The following is a 20,296-nucleotide window of genomic DNA, read 5'->3' on the forward strand; positions in this document are numbered from 1 at the left end:
CCAGCTATCTCGTGGCCTCTGTGAAATAAAACTGGTCATCTCTGTTCAGTTCCCAGCAGACTGATGTCCACATCAAACCCAATACTACCACAATTTTTACGTATTTCAGAGTAACAGTCGTGTTAGTCTGTATTCGCAAAAAGAAAAGGAGTATTTGTGGCACCTTAGAGACTAACCAATTTATTTGAGCATAAGTTTTTGTGAGCTACAGCTCACTTCATCGGATGCATACTGTGGAAAGTGTAGAAGATCTTTTTATACACACAAAGCATGAAAAAATACCTCCCCCCACCCCACTCTCCTACTGGTAATAGCTTATCTGAAGTGATCACTCTCCTTACAATGTGTATGATAATCAAGTTGGGCCATTTCCAGCACAAATCCAGGTTTTCTCTCCCCCTCCACACAAACCCACTCTCCTGTTGGTAATAGCTTATCTAAAGTGACCATTCTCCTTACAATGTGTATGATAATCAAGGTGGGCCATTTCCAGCACAAATCCAGGGTTTAACAAGAACGTCTGAGGAGGTTTTAACTCAAAGATGAAGCATATGAGAGGAGGAGGATGTTAGAACAGATGCCTTATCAGCAAAACAGATCAATTCTGCCTCCAAGGCTGTCAATCTCCCAGGAACAACCTCCAGCTTTCCCTTTGATGGAATTTCTTGTTCCCTTACATCAGCATTTATTTGTATTCTTCAAAAGTCTGAGGTATTAGCTATTATCAATTACACTCTAAATTTAGATTTTAGGATGTTTTATTCATGTCTACCGGTTCAGCATTTCTTCCTTCAGAAAATACTGTAGATTAAATCTCAAATGGATGATGCAGAATTTATCTTCATATAAGCTGGAAAATTCACCCAATTTTTTTTTCTTTAAAAAAAAAGGACAAATATTTGAAATGACTGAACAGAGAAGTTTACACCTACTCATATAAACTTTCACATGTTGGGTCTGGGTTATTATCCAAAAGTCTCTGATAATTGTTACTGTCTGAAACATTGTCATACAGAGCTTCAAATTCTTCCACTTGATCACGAAGATATTCTGGAATTATGAAAGGCTCACCAGGATTCATAAAACTTCTGTTGGGAAGAGAAATCTTATGATTTAAACAAAACAAAAAACAGACCTTGATTTATTGGATTCATCCAATTGACTAATGCACAGGACCCAAGATTATTTGATTAAACTAATTTTAAATTTTTTAATAGTAATGTTAAGAGTGGCTTGGTACCCCTAAGCAACACTCTGAGAGTCTGAATTTCTTGGTGTCAGCATTCTTTTTTTTTAGGCTAACTACAAAGCTTTTGTAAAGACTTTTTTTACCCTTAAATTACTGATAAGTACCCTCAACCTCAACTTTCATCTTAATAGATTTTTTGGTCAGATATCTGTTTATGGTATAAATCCTTCCGAGCAGGGACTGTATCTTTTCCTCGTTGTGTAAAACAGCACACTCTGGGGTGGTATACAAAAACAATAATAAAGCTGTTTGCTGGTACTCACAAGGTATTTTCTTCTGGAAATATACTGTCTTCTTCTCGGGTTACTGCACCAACCCCGCCAGATAGTACTAAAATAGGCTAAATTAAAAAAAATTACAATTTTTTACTTTGCCACAGTATATAAAATTCAAGTATCTACAAGATAGTGATCCACCATCAGGAATGTAAGTGACTTATTTGTATCAAATCCTGTTTTAGTTTGACATGTATTCAGATGCCCTATAATGAATTATGAAATTTGACCACTGTGATTACAACAAAAGCTAGAGGACTCTGATTAAGCCTGCCCAAAAATCCTTCCAGAATTAAATGATCGTCTGTTCTTCAGAACTAGTTGTAGAAAGCAGGAAAGGGACATTCAGCCCCAAATGACTTTTCACTCTTTGTTCATCTAAATCCTATGACATTTTTCTATCTTTTCATTAACTCTCAAATGTAATCTATGGTTCCTATTCTACAAATATTTAGGCACTTAATTTCATGCATTAGGAAAATTCCCACTGAGAATTGGGACCAAATTGGGACCAAATTTTAGAGAGTTGGGACCAAAGTATTTATTTGATTTATATTCTGTGCCTCAACAGGCTTTTTCTGTTAACTTGCTCCTTTACATTTGTTACCTTTTAAGTTAAATAATTTTACCTACTTTTTTCATTCACTCCTAAGTTTCATTTTTTTTTGCTTTGTCATTAAGAACAATTTTCATTAACTTCACATATCTATAACTTTAGAGGTACCCTATCTAATACTAATAATAAGTGAAAGATTTTTAACTTTTATTTTACTACAGTTTCAAAGTCAGCTGAAAACAAAGCAAATTCTTTTTGAGGCTCCTTCTTAGCAATGTATCTTCACTAAATTCAGTCCCTGAAAAGCAGAACTAAGGACAGACAGGTAACGGTTTCCACAGCACAGAAGTCAGAAACAGGACATTATTCCTTAGTTATCTATTAACCAATATTTGACAGGGTATCTAGTAATGGATTTGTTTTTTCCCCTCTGAGCTTTTAAGGGCCTACTTTCTGCTTTTTCAGTTACTAACATGTCCCATAAACACAATCAGAAGAACAAGAGGAAGACTTTCCCTATGTAAATATTGTTACAGATACACCTTCTCACAATGTGGATCTTCCTCACAGTCCCGGTCACATTCACCTCTGTTGATTATGGTACACGAAGCTGTTGGACTGATAAAAGCTCCTGTGCCAAATCTGATCTGTATTTCCAGTGTGAACTGGAGCCAAAAAGTCTATTTCAGCACTGAAGTAATCACAGTAGATTGTGTTCTCTATCTCTACGGTACTGAATTCCTCCTCCCCTTCCCCCCACACTCCTGTATTGAAGTTTGGATCAGTACGCTGCAAGGAAATTGTTGGAAATGCTGATGTGGTCAGAACCATGGTTGTTTGTGAAACTATGTCTATATTGCCTTTTGCTTTCTGTTACTACAAATTTTGAATACTACTTTAATTGCTACCTACAACATTAACTGTACCTTAGTAACATTTTCTATCTAGGGACTTCTCTTTAACTTAACTTGAAGAATATTTCTCAACATGCTCTTTTGGAAAATACCCAGTTTTAGATTTTTAAATACTTCAAATTCCAATTTTTAGTAAAAAATGCTTATTTCTATTCAATACAATTATTACATACCCTTGATTCTTTTGTCTTCTTCTTCCTATTTTTGTTTTTAACTTTGATACCATTAGTCTAAAACAGAAATATAAAGTCAATAGCTACTCATTCAGGAGAAGTTACCATGTGTTTCTTACACTGACACACAAAGTTCTTCAGTTAAAACTCTCCTATTGTTTGGAATAATAATTTACAGAATATAACAAGCAGTGGTTCTCCCCCCCCCCCCCCCCAGTTCTGGAAACCCACATGGAAAAATCATTTGGCAAGTCTTGTATTTAGACTGTTCCACTCACATGAATTCTGCGTTTTCCTCATTCTCCACTTTTATTATAGGGAACATGGGTTTTAAAAAAAGAATTGACAATTTTTCTGTTTCTGCTCCTTGTTCCCCACATGAAGCAATGATTCTGTTCTGTGACAACTTCTGTAACCGTACACTGTGATGTCACAAACACCACAACTTCATGTAGGGAATAAGCATCAGAAAGAGGGCAACTGTTGACCATCTTGTTCACATGAAACATACTTCTATGTGATAAGTGAAGGAGGGAATTAGGAATTATCTTCACATATTGTTAACAGGAACTGTGAACTGAACTGACTGAAAGATTATTTCCTCTCCAATTTTTCTCTAATAAGATATTTGTCTTCTCAATTTATGTTTAACATTGATGTCTAGTTTCCAACGACAACAATTATTTGTGGCAAACTGTAGTGATCTTATGTCATTAGCTTACTTTTGTATATAAATAATACACCAAAAACTCAAATATTTTAATACAACAACATTTATATTTCCCTGAAACTGGAAGATAGCACATGGTTCTACATTCCATTGACAATTGCATTAATTAACCTTGTCAAAACACCCATTCTGTGTATCAGAAGTCAATTGTAGTGCATAGGTGGACTAATTAGTAAGCAGAATAGACACATTTTCAACCAGAATGCTTCAAACACATGAGCACCATTGACAAATGCAGATTCTGTTATTCCACTTGGTACAAAGATATTACTAAAGTTGTATGGTAGCAAACTAGTAAGGTATGATTCAGAATGATGGACAGCAAAGAAGGCTTTAAGTATTTTTTTAAAATCATAGTTGTACTCTGAGAAGTGACTGTAAAAATGTCAATGTGTAGTTCTCAGTTTGTCTCAAATGACCTGAGCAAATATGCTGAGGTTCTTAATAAAAAATAATTTTTGCAATTATGCAAGCTCAATTTAAGATCTGATAGTCAAGTTGGGTTCTTTCCCTGTCACTTACTATTTTGAAGTGTATACTACGTGAAGTGGTCAGAGTTAATGCTGATTGTTGTCAATGTTACTACAAATAACACACATGCAAAAAGACCCTGAGTTCAATTTCGGATTCAAAGTTGGCAGTTAGAAAGAAAAAAAAACAAAAACAAAAACAAAAATCCAACAACTGTCTTTTACCCGTAAAGTGGTAAATTTATCTGACCCACCACCACCATGCTATTTTTACAGTGATACTTTTCACATCGAAACCACACATTAGTATTAAGTACTGTTTCTAAAGCCCTCTAGCAAACTAAATAAAGGGGGGGGGGAGAATTACATTTGCCAAGTCACATTTTTCCTTGTAAAACAAAGTCATAGATAGCTGGATTCCTCCCCACCCCCAATAAAGAGAAAACAGAAGAAAAATTGTTTGGCAAAATGCAAGCAAATGTAATGCTGTGCTGAAAGATTTAAAAAAAAAAAAAAAAAAAAAGGAAGAAAAGAAAAAAAACAAAAGTTCTTTGTTCACTTCGTTAAGGCTTTAAACTCACCTTCCACCCCCACCCGCCAGCCCAGTCTCCCCAATTCCTGTTAAAGGTTTTTTATGCTTGTTTTTTAAATTACAAATATTGGGGTCTTGCTTCAATCATTTATGAATGCAGAACTATAGGATGTCATCACAGTGACAAAAGACTAAACCTGAGCAAATGAAAGAGAAAAAGGATCATTAGCCTGACTGTTTCACAGTTTTGTTAATATCTATTTAATTCAATCTCCTGATGGACACTTGGAGAAAATCTGTCTATTCAAAGATTCCAAATCTCCCCCAACTCCATAATTGAGAGCTGAGAAAGCTCCCATACTTATTCTCCAGTCTTCTAAGGAGTGCTGCTTCAAAAACCAAGGAAGACTTGATATTCACAATACTTCTCCTTTTTTCTAACTGCAGATTGTTTTGCAAACCTTTCAGGCCTTCAAAACAAAACAAAAACTAGAAGTATACCATTTTCACTTTCTATTTTGTAAGTCCCCTTAAAAAACAGGAAGTGAGCATGCATCTTCATTATACTTTGTGTCCACTGTGATGGTTTACTGTTGAGCATGTATTTATTCATTTTTCAATTAATTATTTAAAAAACTTACAGAAATTTCTTCATTTTCCTGCTTCTTTAATATAATGCAAGGAACATCTATTGAAAGAAAAATATTAAATTAATTAAAAAAAGAAAGCTGTATAGTACACAAAATATTAGATTCTGTAAACTATGAGATTTTGGGGATAAAAATTTTTAATCTTTAAAATATCCCCCAGAATAAAAAAAGTTATTCTCTAAAATTTCATTCCTGCTAAGACACATGCACATGGTTAGAGTTAAGCACTGGTTTTACTGTAACTATATATATAATTAAGGGTAAGCCCCTGCATATGTCTTTGTAGGATTGGGACCTAAAAGTGGAACATGGTATCTCTCATTCTCACACAGCCTTGATAACTGCAGCAGATAAAAATTCTAAGTTCTAAACAAGTCAAAGTAAAACCTGCTGTACGCTGCATTTTGTATTTCCAATTTTTGAAATACATGGGTAAAATCTTTACATATGCATAACCAAACATTTTAATAACATTTATCATCAGGAATCAAAGTAATCCCTTAAAAATAGCTGTTCATAATTAAAGCTACTACAGGACAGCATTACAATATAAATAATGCTAATTATTAGTTTCATTTTATTTAAATAACTCTGAATTGTACTAGCTGCGTTCTTTTTCACATGCTCCTGTCTCTTTAGACTGTTCAGTCTTCAATATGGAACTCAGAAGATCCAATATGCAATTTATTGGAGAGGCTAATACTATCCCAAGATTGCAACATTTAAATTACAGTGTCATCACTTTCCTAGGATAATCCACAATAACATAGATGCAGAGTAAAGGCAGGCACAAGAGGGCACTTATAAAGGAAATTAGCTGTATACATTTACCCATTTTATCGAAGAATTCATCTAAAGCTTGATGCAGAGATGGAAATTTCTCTCTATTATCCTCTAATAGCCATATTACGCATCGAGTTTCATTCAGTGATGCTTCATAGAAACACTTAAGTATTTCATTATCTTCAAAGCTGGTCAACACATTGCCTAATTTACTGCCATACTTCTCATTCCATAGAAAGGTTATAAAGCTAAGGTCAAGCTCTTTAACAATATCTCCATAACGAGAGAAAAAGATCTTTGTGGCTTCCAAACCTGAAATGAAAAAAGTTAACATCAGTTAATATATTCAATTTAGGACTTCGGTTATTCCAATTTAGGGCTGAGTGTTTGACATCTGCTACAGAACAGTTTCCTCCAAAACCAGATGTAACGTTGCCAAAATTGAAGATATATACTGTAGCCTTGAAAAGTGCAAACAATCAGAACAGGTTCCAAAAAAAATCAATTTTTTTACTCTACTATCAATTTCATAAATGTGTCAATTGCCTGTCGAAGTGCAGATAATGGAATCCAATTTTTAAAAACTGATTTTATCCCGTTTTTGGCATTTATTACATATCTTACCGCACTTTACTTGTAACATACACCCTACATTTTAATCAAACAATAAACCAATTAAAGCTCTATAGCAGGGCAACATTACCAAAAAGATTAGAAGCTGACTTCTTCAAACTGTAGTCAGCTAAACAGAAGATTAGCATTCCAATTTGTATGGCCAAGATAATAAATAGTTACTTTGTAGAAAATGTTTAGATTTATCCCTATTTTATAGACTGCCTTCTCCTTTCTGGATTTTAAAGAGATGGATTCTTCACATCTGATCCTCTCCTACTGGCAAAGTCCCATACAAATCAGTTGCAAAGAGTCCAATATTTCAAATCAATGTATCTGCCATTTAAACCACCTTCATTTTAGGAACTTAATTAGCTATAGACAGAACAGTGTTTAATTCTATGAAGTGCAATACTTAAAATAGCAATGCTACTCTGGAAAGTGACTTAAAATGCCACTTTACTACTCAGATGCATCTTGTTTGCATTAAAGAAAACATCTTACCACTTCAGTGACAGGTTCTTTTATTGCTTTTGACGGCACTGCAGAGCCAAGTGGGGTTGCCTAGGTGTAACTGAAGGCAGAATTTCTGCCGCAGAATATATGATTGAGGATTACACCACAAGTCAGAAAGAACAAAGCTTGACTTTAAGATCCTTGGTTAAGAATGCAGAGCAGGCTACTAGGGATCTTTTAGCCATCGTTTAATTTGTAAACTGAACAAATTCCATGTGAAACCAGAGATAAACATGGCACCTCATGATAGCATACTACAGACTTACTTTCCAGTAAATGGAGAAAAAGGAAGGTGGAAAGCATGCTTAATTTTATAATTTCATCTGCAAATTAAGTCATCTTACAGTTATATGAAGTATGACCTACCAAAACTGTTAAGATCTTTTATCCACTCATGTAATTTGGGATCCACTTCTTCAAGCTCACTCAGCACATGGACAAAAATTCTTGTGTTTACTCTATTCTTCTTCTGAATTAAATGACTTATGAGCTGCTCCATCACTTCATTTGATGTACTGCTACTTGTAGAACACATGCTGTAATCCTCCTCGCTTATTACCCACCAAGAAAGTAGTTCACTTAGAAGTTTGGAAGTGTCATGTACACCAGTTTTTATCTGTTCAATGTTCTGCAAAATATGCTGCAGGACTCTATCACTAGCAAATAAGAACCTCTGAACAGAACCTATAACAAAATAAAGCAAGATTGTTATGTCAGTTTAGAACTGCAAAACAGAATCAACCCCAAACTATAGATCAACTTTATTACATTTTTTAAATGTCTATCATGTGAACTGGAACTCAGATTTGGCTACAAGGGGTTCTACTTGTACTTGGTATAGACTAACAGAATTTCTCATACTGGTAATTGAATTTTAGATGCATCAGAAACTGATTTACAAAAGGCGCAAACCATTTGTCTTCCTCAATTAATATTAGAAAGAAAATTTTAACTACCAGTAATTTTAGCTTCAAATTACCACCACATGGAATGCATATGCACCCTGGGTGCCTAGATGGAACTCTCCAGAGCAGCAGTGACCAATGTGGATGCATGCATCTGAACATTATGTTTTAACGGTATATATGGAACCTTGGCCTTATCCCTGCCTGAAAGTCTTTGCAAAAGACAATGAAGAAAAGATGGGTGGCAAATGTGAGAACTACAGTCACTAGAAAGTAATCTTTCCTTCTCCTTCAAGAACTGTCTCCAACAGACTGCCACATGAGAGACTGGCTAAAGATAATTTTAAAAAAGACTGAAGTGCTCTCTCCCAAATTTGGGACCAGACCTACCCAAGTCTAAAGTAATGGCTGTGTGCATGTATGAACTGAGCTCCAGATAGCAGCCTTACACATCTGTGATACATATCTGAGACATGCTGGTGATGATCATTTAGACCTGTTGGAGAATACCCTATGTAAGGATATTTCAGGACTGATTCAATAGGTCCACAGATTACCTCACAAATCCAAGAAAAGCAGACAGATCCACTGCTTAGGCAGACAAAACCACTGCGTACGCTGAGTTCTTAGAGCTAAGAACCAGGTTTCATTTGCATAAATACAAGATGCTACACCCCAGTGATCAGGTGGAAGGTAGCAGGTCAGTGAATTGACTATTTTCAGATAGGGCATGTCTACACTGCAATGTAAGAGCAGGGCTCAAACTCAGGCCCAAGCCTAACCCTCTTCGGTCTACACACAAAGAGCGCTAATGCAGAGCTCAGAGCAGGATCCTAAGACCCTGAACCAAGCTTGGACACCAGGTTTCGAGCCCAATTGCTTTGCAGTGTAGACCGCCTCAGTGCACTCATGCTCCGGAGTCTGTCAAAAAAACCCACTATCCTCCTATAGGTTGATTTTCTTTGTCCTCTGGACAGTCAAGTTTTCCCACATTGCACCATGAATGAACAAACAGCGAGAGAGGCCACATTTTATGAGGGTGCTAGGAAGTCTGGGATATGGGTTATTAGACTCGGACCCAAATAATGCAGTGAGACACTCAAGCTCTAGGTTAACAAACCTAGGGTCCGCTAATTGAATTTCTACTAATCCCGGGCCTGCCATGGGTGTTTTACTGTAGTATAGACTGTCATAGAGATAGAGACTTTAGGTCATGACATGATTTTATGCACAATATTACATATCTTTTATCAACACCCTTTTATTTAGGCTACCCCAAATCTTTCCTATTTGCTATTATTTATTGCCATACATGATGTTTCAAATTACACAACAGGTTACATAGAACGTTGCTTCCCTTTTTAGCAAGAACAAAACTATCAATCCTATTCTTTGACAAGGATCTTCCTTGTTTTCCTTAGACACTCCAAAAGGTCGATAATAGGACGTCCAAATGTTAATATTTTTTTGCCAGGAATCTTTGTTCACTTTTTTTTATCTCTAAAAGATTATACAGACTTCATAGCAACTATACTCAATTACTCAAGCCTACAAAAGCTACATAGATATTGCTTATACATCTATGTATACACTGCTAATCAATTATCCACTAAATAAGGATTAGGCCTTTATTATGTTACATAAGATAAGCTCATCTTACAAATGCTTTAGTCCCTTTACACTCTAAAACCCTTTGGATCAGACACACCTGTAAGAACAATAATACAGAGTACACCCCCTCACCTTTCATCTGGGCTTATGAACAGGTTTGGTCTAATTAAATAGCTATGAACTCCTAAGCTCCCAAAGATATGTAACCTAGTTTCCCCAACATGGAATGAGGTTTCAGGAAAGAATAACTGCAGATTTATGCACTGATTCAGATGGAACTTGGAAACCACCTAGTCAGAAACTTGGTGAAGGAAGTACTCTTATGAAACACTGTATAAGGGGGACCAGCCAGTAAATCTTAGATTTCCCCTATCTGAGGTTACAGTACAAAGACCATGGGTTGAAAGGGTAGATAGTATAAAGATAATACAGAGGCTCAAATGTTGGTTCAACAAGCACTGGATTCCAACTCCAATAAGGTGGCAGCTCTTAAACAGATGGAGATACATTACACAACCCTTTTAAAGAACTTAAAGGGCCACAAAGAAACTCTCTCACTTCAGAGCATAAGTTTCACAGCTCTTCAGAAGAACTTCTTGAACTACTTGTGAACACTCAATGTCCACATTTAGCAACACATCACAAATTCATATTTCAAATCTAGATGAATCTGACTAGGTGCAATCTGACCAAGTGAGCTGGTAGAAGAACTGAGAGACTTATTTATGCTAAGTTAGAAGATCTGAGATCTAAAGAGAGTTTCAAAAGGGAGATAAGGGAGGTGGCAGAGAATGAAACTAAGGAACATTCTCCACGGATTATTTTTAACCCCCACTCTCCTAACCCTATTTCATTCTATGCTGTCTGGAGGGAAAAAACGGTCTCAAAGGGGAGCAGGGAAGGGAAAGACTGTGCTCTGATTGCACCAAGGGCATGTGTTCATCCCATACATGAGAATCTACACACGTATTCTCAAAGGAGAATTAAATTAAAGCAACTATCCACTATCTTTTCCACAAAAGGAAGCTAGTACATACAAAATAGTAAACTGCTTCATGTGAAACATAGTAGTATTTTATTTAATACTATATTGTCTAATTTTAGCAGCAAAGCCTATGAAAAGTAAATTAAATTCTAAATTAAAGCTTGCCAGCCATCTTATCTCACCATTTTTGGTAAATAAATTTGCATTTGGACGTAAGCACTACAATAAATATGTAAACAGATATTCTGTTCTATACAGATTCTTCTATAGTGTTCATCACTATAGTATTTGAACATCTTCCCTTAGTGCATTGGCTAGGGCTCCTATGCACCACGGTAATACAAATAATCAAGTAATTAAGCAACATGGCTATACAGGACACTCCACATCAGTATTTATAATCCTTTCCTTAAAATAATACTCATATTTGATTCACTGAGGGTACATTAAAACTACTACTTTTGCTAATCAAAATATCCATTTGTTTATATGATAGAATATGTTAGAATACAAACGTATTCTACAACAAAATACCTTAAACTTCCACGTACCTTTATGACCATCATACTTAGATGTATTATTTTCCCTTTTATTTTCTTCCACACTATCTTTTGCAGACTTCAGTGCTTCTTCTCTTACATGCTTTCTCTTTAATTTTTTTTCTTCTTTTATTTTTAGCTTCCTAGAACTGATAAATGGAACTGATCAGTGAGGCCAATCAGCCTCAACTATCAATGGACGATTTTTTCTCTGGCAGTTTACAAACCATTCTCCATCTATTAGAACATTTGTCAGCTTACATTATAAAGTTTTCACAGTAGAAGTCATTAGTCAAACTATAGAGAGGTAAAATTTGAATACAGCTATTCTTCAATTAAAAAGGAATGGAGACCATCTACCTTCAGGCATACTGAACAACTTATTTTAATATTGTAGATGTAGAGAGAATCGCCTAAATATTTTACAATAATCTGTATTAGGAGGAGCTGACTTTAAAAGACTCTCTGATGCATGCCCATATTTACATCTAACATGTACAAGATGTTGAGTTATTTATAAATAAATGTTAAAAAAAATTCCCAGAGTTCCTATGACCAACTTAACTAACACAAGAAATCCATCTTTACACATGTATCTCTCATTATTGGAATTCATATTCCAAGTAATCTAAACTCCCACCTAAATGAAACATGTTTAGTGAATATCTCATTCCTTCATATAATTTTCTTTTTGGAACAAGATTAAGGGGAATAAAATGCTGAGGATCTATACTAAACCTGTCCAATACATATTTACAGTTTGGATTTCCCAGGGTTCCTGTCTAATCAAACAAGTTTATCCCCTTACTATAAAGCACCAGTATTTACACTCTGTCAAATCTGTTGTGAGCAATAAATGCAAACTCCTTTAGAGATATTACAGCAATGCCAAAACTGTGCAAATCGAACATTCAAACGTAATCGGTATACGCAATTCAGATTTTAATCAGAATTTTTCAGTCAAGTAGGGTAGAGGTGCTCAAGTTTTTCCGTACTGCAATGCCCCTCCCACGCAGCTTGAATCTAGCCATTTCCTTCCTCCCATTTAACAATATGAGAAGGGCTGAATGGTTACAACCCCCAGATTGACAACCCATGCTCTAAAGCAGAGTTTCTCAACATTTATACCAGGGACCGGCTTGCTGCCCGTCTAAACTATGTCTGGGAAATCTCAGGGAATGGGAAGGAGGCTGCTATGGACTGGTTGTTGAGAAACACTGCTCTAGGCTGTATTCTCTGCTAGAAGTGCTCAACTTCCATAATAGGAGGTTACTTACCTGTAAGTGGAGGGTCTTCAAGATGTGTGGTCCCTATCTGAATTCCACTGTGGGTTATGCATGCATACCATGCGCCTGGAGCTGGAGAATTTGCAAATCGTGTCTCTTGGACGGCGCATGAGCCCTGGTTCACCTGGTGCCTCCGACTGAGAGGATAAAGGGTGGGGTGGACATATAGCCTCTCTGGTTCTCTCTCTACCATAAATCAGATAAGAACTGAAGCAGAGAGGAAGGAGGGCAGGTAGTGGAATACAGATAGGGATCACACACCTTCAAGGACCTCCAGTTAAAGGTAAGTAACCTTCTCTTCTTCGTCGAGTGATGGTCCCTATTGTACTCCACTGCGGGTGACTGACAAACAGTACCTAAGTAGGAGAAAGATGTGAGGATGCACACGATAGGGTTGAGTGGAGTACTGCCATCCCAAAAGAGGAATCAGCAGAAGAGTTCAGCACCAGGGCAAAATGCCTTGCAAATGTGTGAATGGAACTACTAAAGTGGCCACTTTACAAAATGTCCAGGAGATGTGCGTCCTCAAGAGATGCTATAGTCGTTGCTTACACCATAATGGAATGAGCTCTTACCTCCTTGGGGACCAGGGTCTTCTTTTTAGGTATTAGGAAGGAGGTTGAGTAAAACCCTTTCCCTTGGTATTGTGGAGGAATATGTCCTATTGCTCCTCTCTGCATTAAGGAATCCACCTCTTGTGTGAGCCAATTCTTGTGAGAGTGGTCCTTAAAAGGGGACGGGGAGGAGGGTTTCAGGGGAAGTAGTGATGCAAACTATCGCATAGCCAGAGTGGATGACATTCAGCACCCACTTGCCCATTGTTATCGCACTCCAGCTGTTGAAAAAGAGACCTAGACAAACCCTGAATGGTGTGCTGGAGTCGGTGGGCTTAGTGGTTCATGGCTCTCGAGCTCTTGTCAAAAATAACGTCGAGCTGATGGCTGAGACTGAGATGCCAAGCCTGTTGTGGAGGAGGTAGGGAAGCAGGACTTCTGAACATTCTCTCTCTTATATGTTAGTTCATAGGGCCTCTGATAGAAGAAGTGTTGAGCCATATACCTCAATTTGGCCGACAGACAATGAAACTTCCTCTCAGGATCAGGTGCGTATATCCCCAGTGATTGGAGGGCAACCCTAGAATCCTTCTGAGTATGGAGGGACTCATCTGTCTTCTGGTTGAAGAGGTGCTATTCAAAGGGGAGGTCCTGAATGGTATTCTGGACCTCCAAAGAAAGCCATGATGCATGGAGCCATGACTCCCTGCACATAGCAATGGCAGTAAATATAGCTGAAGAGGAGATAGCAGCAGCATCAACTGCCAATTGGAGGGTGGCCCTGGCTATTAGTTGGTCTTCGTCTATCATAGCTTAGAAATGAGCTCTGTCCTATTGTGGAAGGCTGTCCGTAAACTCGGCAAACTTGGCATAGTTCAGGAACTTGTATTTAACCAGTAATGCCTGGTAACTGGCTATCCTGACCTTCAGGCTGGATGATAAGACCTTTCTTCCCAGTAAATTCAGGCATTTTGCCCCCTTCTCCATGGAAGAAGACCTAAGGTGTTTCTGTCTGGTCTTTTCAGAGAAGGCATGGCCCACGAACAAATTGGGAGCTGGGTGAGAAAACCAAAATTCTGCACCTTTAACCAGCACATAATACTCCTCCTCCTTTGGGGACAGGAGTGCAGGTGGCAGGGGTGTGCCAAACTATTCTAGCTGGCTCCAGAATAGCTTTATTGACAGAGACAGCTATTCTGCTGGGTCCGGAGGCATGCAGGATATCCAAGAGTTTGTGCTAGGAGTCCTGGATCTCCTCAAGGGGAATCTGAAGCTCGCCAGAAACTCTGTGGAGAAGGTCCTGGAACTGCCTGAAGTCATCAGGGGTAGGGAAGTGTCCGGGGATGCGGATGGTTCCGGAAGAACCGACTCAAAGTATTCTTCCTTCTCTCTTGGATCGAGAGGTAAAATGTTCCCTTACAGGGAAGGCAAGCGGTGACTCCCTACAGATCAGATCAACTCTGCAGGGGATACTGGTCTCAAGGTCCCCAATGCGGCCAGTAGGAGGGGTTGACAGATGGTCACATGGGCCCCCATGGCATGGGGTATCAGTGGTTCTGAGTTAGTTGAGGTGAAGGTTGTTCCCAAGCCTATGCGGGACTTTTTGGTAGAGGAGGATAAGTATGGAAAGGGAAGAGCAGTTCACCCGATAGCTCCAAGTCTCCTGAGAATAAGAAGGCTGATTCCGGTTCCAGGGGCGATATCATTGGAAGGCAGGTGTATTCAGTTTATGGGAGGGGTAATAAGCTCCATCCTGCAGTGGGTCCTCTTGCAGGAGGTATTATCTCCTTGGAGAATCTTGATGGAGGAGGGGATTCTGGAACCGGGAGAGCAAAGATGTCCTGTGGGGCAGCAACAGATAGAGTCCCCCTCACACTGGAGAGGCCTGAGCTTGTCCAGATCATTGGAGCTAGCAAGGAGGGTGGCATCGGATGGTGACTGGGTTTCATCAGTGCCGATGGATCCTGGGGTTTGGGAGGACCTGTGGATGATAGTACTGACAGGACACGGTCCAGAACTGATGGAACCCAATGTTTGTGGGCTTTCTTGTCATGCCTCAGGGCCTTAAGATATCCTAAGTCCTCATGGGCTGAGCTACTAGGCTTGCTTACAACTAATTTCAACTTCTCTGAAGTAGATTTTCAGGAAGACTTAGTCTCATGCTTATGAGAGTGTTTCCCACCTTCCCAAGTAGGCCCTGGAATGAGGTCTATGAGGGTGGATTCTCCCACACCAAACGTAAGCTTTGCAGGAGGAGGCACACTCCGTGCTGAATCAGGCTGATGTACAAGGTGGGAGGGTTCCATGGCTTGGGACGGACTGGGGTCTCATGGCCTTCTCCATGAAGTGTTTACAGGGACAAAGTTACCACCCCTCTCAGATATGGCTGGAGAAAAGCTGGCAGATACTGCACCTTGCCATAATGTGACCTTCTCCAAGGCAGTACAGGCAGCACTGGTGGTTGTCACTGACAGAGAAGGATCGTGGGCAGGAAGAACAGAGTTTGAAGCCTGGGTCCGGGGCATAGTACCCAAACAGGGTACAGGGTGGGGTGGGTACCCCCACAGACTAATCTAACGCTAAAGCTACTAGAATTGTTATATTTGCTAAAACTATAAACTATTAAAACTTAACAATTTACAATGAAATTATTTATTGTTTACTCCTGAGGGAATTCTGTACCACAGTGCAGGCACAGAATTCAGATTTTCCGCAGATTTCTTTGCTTCCCCGCAGCAAAATGATTTCCGAGGGGAAGCAAAGAGAAGCTGCAAGAGCAGTCACTCGCTCCTCCCAGCAGCTTGGAGCAGCCAGCAAAGACATAAACCAGTGCGTGTATGTGTGTTTGTATTGCGGGGGAGGTGCTGGGAGAGACATCAATTATTGTAAATAACAATATGGTCTTATAAATGCTGATTGTGCTTTAGTGATTAGAACTGGTCTAAATTTTTGGACTGAAAAAATTTCCTATCAAAATGTGCTCCATGAACTGTTTACCACTGACTTTTCTGGAGATGGTAGCCAATATAAATTGTGAGTTTAATTCCCCAGCCCTCACTTGCTCTTCAGCTGCCTATGATGTAATACTGAGCATATGGCTGCATATATTTGTTGACTAATAACTAGAAATAAAGGGTAAAACCTAGCTATTATTATTAGACAAACGGGGTTTGGGGATTTCCTCCAATGCTCTCCACACCCATTCTTCCCATCCATTGTATTGTGATTTAAATAAATTACCAAAACAATTGAAACTGGCATGATTATATTGCGTTATTTTGACAAATAAACTATGCAGAATTTTAAAATACTGCAACCAGAACTTTGAATGTTTTGGTGCAGAATTTCCCCAGGAGTAATTGTTTGTGGGACAAAGTTGAAGCTGCGGACACTAATGGTTCCAACCTGGACCATGCAGCAGTGAGAAGGAATTGGAAAGGCGGTTGGTCCACCCAACCCGTTATCCCCTCAGTTGGAGGCATGAGGTGAACTAGGGAGCATGCACAGACCAATGGACACTACTTTCAAATCCTCTGACCCCTGGGTGCAGGCATATCCCATAGTGGAATACAAAAGGGACCATCACTCAAAGCAGAACATACATATGTCAAGAAGGGTAGCATATTCCCTGCTCTTCCTTCCCCTCCCTTAATAGTTACTTAAGCCATGGGTCAGTAAACAGAATGAAGGGGAAGAGATGGTTCTCAAGTTCCACCCACAGTCCTGGAATCCCAGGTTGTTTGTGATGTGAGCAGTGAAACGGCATTTATGAATCTTAAATAATTATAATTAGGCTTCAGATTTAATAGCCTATTTAGATGAATGGAGCAATTTGCACTTCAGAATTATTAGTTCAAATTCTATGGAAACCAATGGAATTACTACAGGAATTAATTTGACCTTGGATTCTCTCTCTGTATAGAGATTCAGAGAAGACTCTTTGCATTGATTCATATTTTGAAGGGTTTCTTCATGGCCATAAATAAGTTTTGTTTGTTTTTAAATGAAAACTTAGTTCTTTAGAAACTGCTGGGACAACTACAGAACTGCTAATAAGACTTATTACCTAGTACCAGCTCAATATGAGCTCTAATTTAATCATGCTTATATACATTCAGCTGTTTTGTCCTTCCTATCAAATTAGGAACCCCTAAATCTTTTATGCTGTTTTCTGAACTCCCTCTAGTTTGTCAACTTTCTAGTAACACAGATGAATCAAATAATCATTTGAATCCTTGCCACAGCCATAAAGAGAGCAACTATCGTCTTTCTAAAATATTTGAAGTATTTCAGCAATTTCTAAAATATGTGATCCCATCCTGTTGTAAACAGTGCTCATCTTCAAATTATTAATTTAAATTATTGTTAATCCTAGAAATCTTACCTTGAACATTTCTGTTTAACACTGGCTCTTGGTGGATCCTTAATTTTGGGGATTTTTTGTTCAAACTACCACCAAAAAAAAAAAAAAAAAAAAAGACACCACATTAATTGAATTTGAGTTCTAAAGCAATCTTCTTAACAATAAAAAACAAAAATGACATCTGATGTTTTAGAAGTCAACAATGTAATAGCTTGAATTAAAAAAAAAAAATGCAGCCATCTGGGCTGCTCAAGCCCTATACAGCTGTAAGCTTTGGTTATATAGAAAGACAACGAGTTCACGGGAAAGGTAATCTGGAAGAGAAGGTCACAACAGAGAAGAAGCATTCCTTACAATTATTTCCCCAATGTATCATATGATGATACTGCTCTAGGATGCAGTAACCACCTTACACAGCCACAAGAAAGGGAAGACAGCTCCACTGCAGCATAAAGTCCAGATATTTATTTAAAACGTCATTTGTCAAGGGGGATGAGCTCCTAAATCTTCCTTGTCCTCATTACCAGGAGTTGCCAAGAGGTTTGTGCCATTGAAACCTCTGTTTCTTCCCCTCTGTTTTACAGTTTGAAAGTTTCTTCCCCTCCTTATGAGAGAATTCTCTAATACTGTCATTATTTTGTTTGGATATAGTGGTAACTTTGGGTCATAAAGCCTCTTCCTCTTGACTGATCTCTGGGATTAAAGAACCCACTTACATATTAACACCATATGGCAATCAGGAATTCAGCTCCACTAGCCACCAACACAAAGGCAGTGATCACAGATTGACTTGGACAGTATTCTGAGGCAGTACTGGAGAGATACTACAGTACCTCAAATAAATCATTGCCAAATATCCCATGGCTATGTTCTCCAAGATTTCAAATATTTTATGCCCTACCAAGCAATACAGAAAACCTTAGAGCAATGCTTCCTATTTACTAAAAGAAGAGGTTATTCATCTTGCACAGTAACCGTAGTCCTTCTAAATCAGAGGTGGGCAAACTACGGCCTACGGGACTGTCCTGCCCAACCCTTCAGCTCCTGGCCGGGGAGGCTAGCCCCCGGCCCCTCCCCTGCTGTCCCCCTTCCCCTACAGCCACGCAGGCTGCACCCGCCCAGCTCCCAGGCTTTCTGATAAGCCAGTCCTGCCACTCTGAGCGGCACTGTAAGGTGGCGGGGAGCGGGGTGGGGGCTGGGGTTAGATAAGGGGCAGAAGGTTCCAGGGGGCGGTCAGGGGACAAGGAGCGGGGGGGAGTTGGATGGGTCGGGGGTCTGTGGGGGTGGTCAGGGGATGGGGAACAGGGGGTTTGGATAGGTGTGGGAGTCCCGGGGGAGCGTGCCAGGGGCCGGGGGTGTGGATAGGGGTGGGGTCCCAGGAGAGGGCGGTCAGGGTTCAAGGAGCAGGGGAGCTGGACGGGTTGGGTGTTCTGAAGGGGGCAGTCAAGGGGCAGGAATAGGGAGGGGGCGAGGCTGTTTGGGGAGGCACAACCTTCCCTACCCTCCATACAGTTTTGCACCCCAATGTGGCCCTCGGGCCAAAAACTTTGCCACCCCTGCTCTAAATGCATGTCCCTATGTGTGCTTCACTTCAAGTGTGCATATATCTCTTGAGCCCTTAGTCAGAGATTTTCCATTAGCAGTGCTTGTTCGACTGGTGCACATGCTCTATACAACCTTGTGTCACACAATGAGGGTATATAGAGCTGCAGGGGCAAATCCCCCTCAGTTCCTTCTCTATCCAAATGTTCAACAAACACCAGTCCAAAACAGAGGGGAAGAAGGGCTGTTAATGGAGCATCCATCCGGGGACAGATCTTAAAAAACCAGTTACTGCACAAGGTGAGTAACCTCTTTTTCTCTGAATAGCATCCACATGGGTGCTCCACTTCAGGTGACTCCCAAGCAGTACACCCACTGCGAGGAAGGAGCTTTGGAACTCACTAAGACTGAAGACAGTATAGCAGTACCAACCACCACAACAGATCTGACAGCATGGACCAAGGCAGAGTGTTTAGAAAAATCATGCATTGAGGCCCGTGTGGCAGCTACGCATATCTCAGATGCTGGAATGTTCTTGACTAAAGCTGTGGCAGTTGTTGGTGATCTGGTAGAGTGTCTGTGCTACAATCCTTTGGAGAAGAAGAACACCAAGTGCATCATAGCAAGTGACAATGCACCCAGAGATCCAAAGTCTTTGTATAGAGATTGTGATGGATCTCTTTGCGATGACACAATCTATGTGATTTCTGAAATTGCTCAGTCCTACCAAGATAAAAGGCCAATGCCCATCTAACCTCTAAAGTCTGAAAGGAGATCTCGTGCTGGGATTTATGTGGTTTAGGGAAAAATACTGACAGATGAGTGGCCCGGTTAAGATGAAAATCTGACAGCACTTTAGGTAAGAATTTAGGATGCGGTCATAAAGAGACCTTGTCCTTGAAAAGTATCATAAATGGGGGGCAGGGTCTGTTATCAAGGCCCCAATCTTCCAGCCCCTTGAACTGACAGGATATCTACGAGCAAGGCCAACTTCATAGATAAGATGCAAGGAGCAGGTTGCCATAGGTTCAAACAGAGGTCCATTAAGGTA

General features: G+C 39.5%; 1 protein-coding gene across 5 annotated transcripts in view; it reads right to left on the bottom strand.

Moving 5' to 3' along the window:
• Window positions 1–20,296, bottom strand: part of TTC3 (tetratricopeptide repeat domain 3) — a 132,923-nt gene that overhangs the window by 37,135 nt on the left and 75,492 nt on the right. For 4 of the 5 annotated variants that reach the window (XM_048866992.2, XM_048867002.2, XM_048866982.2 and 1 more), the window contains 8 exons: window positions 17,725–17,789; window positions 11,513–11,649; window positions 7,827–8,144; window positions 6,381–6,644; window positions 5,541–5,587; window positions 3,168–3,224; window positions 1,513–1,589; window positions 933–1,088 (listed from right to left, as the gene is read on the bottom strand). In XM_048866992.2, coding sequence (XP_048722949.2) covers window positions 933–1,088; window positions 1,513–1,589; window positions 3,168–3,224; window positions 5,541–5,587; window positions 6,381–6,644; window positions 7,827–8,144; window positions 11,513–11,649; window positions 17,725–17,789 — 1,121 coding nt within the window. The remainder of the gene's footprint in view (window positions 1–932; window positions 1,089–1,512; window positions 1,590–3,167; window positions 3,225–5,540; window positions 5,588–6,380; window positions 6,645–7,826; window positions 8,145–11,512; window positions 11,650–17,724; window positions 17,790–20,296) is intronic. The other variant, XM_048867011.2, reaches the window with a different exon arrangement.

The sequence above is a fragment of the Caretta caretta genome, chromosome 1, assembly GCF_965140235.1.
Source record: "Caretta caretta isolate rCarCar2 chromosome 1, rCarCar1.hap1, whole genome shotgun sequence".
In the NCBI taxonomy this organism is placed as follows: domain Eukaryota; kingdom Metazoa; phylum Chordata; order Testudines; family Cheloniidae; genus Caretta; species Caretta caretta.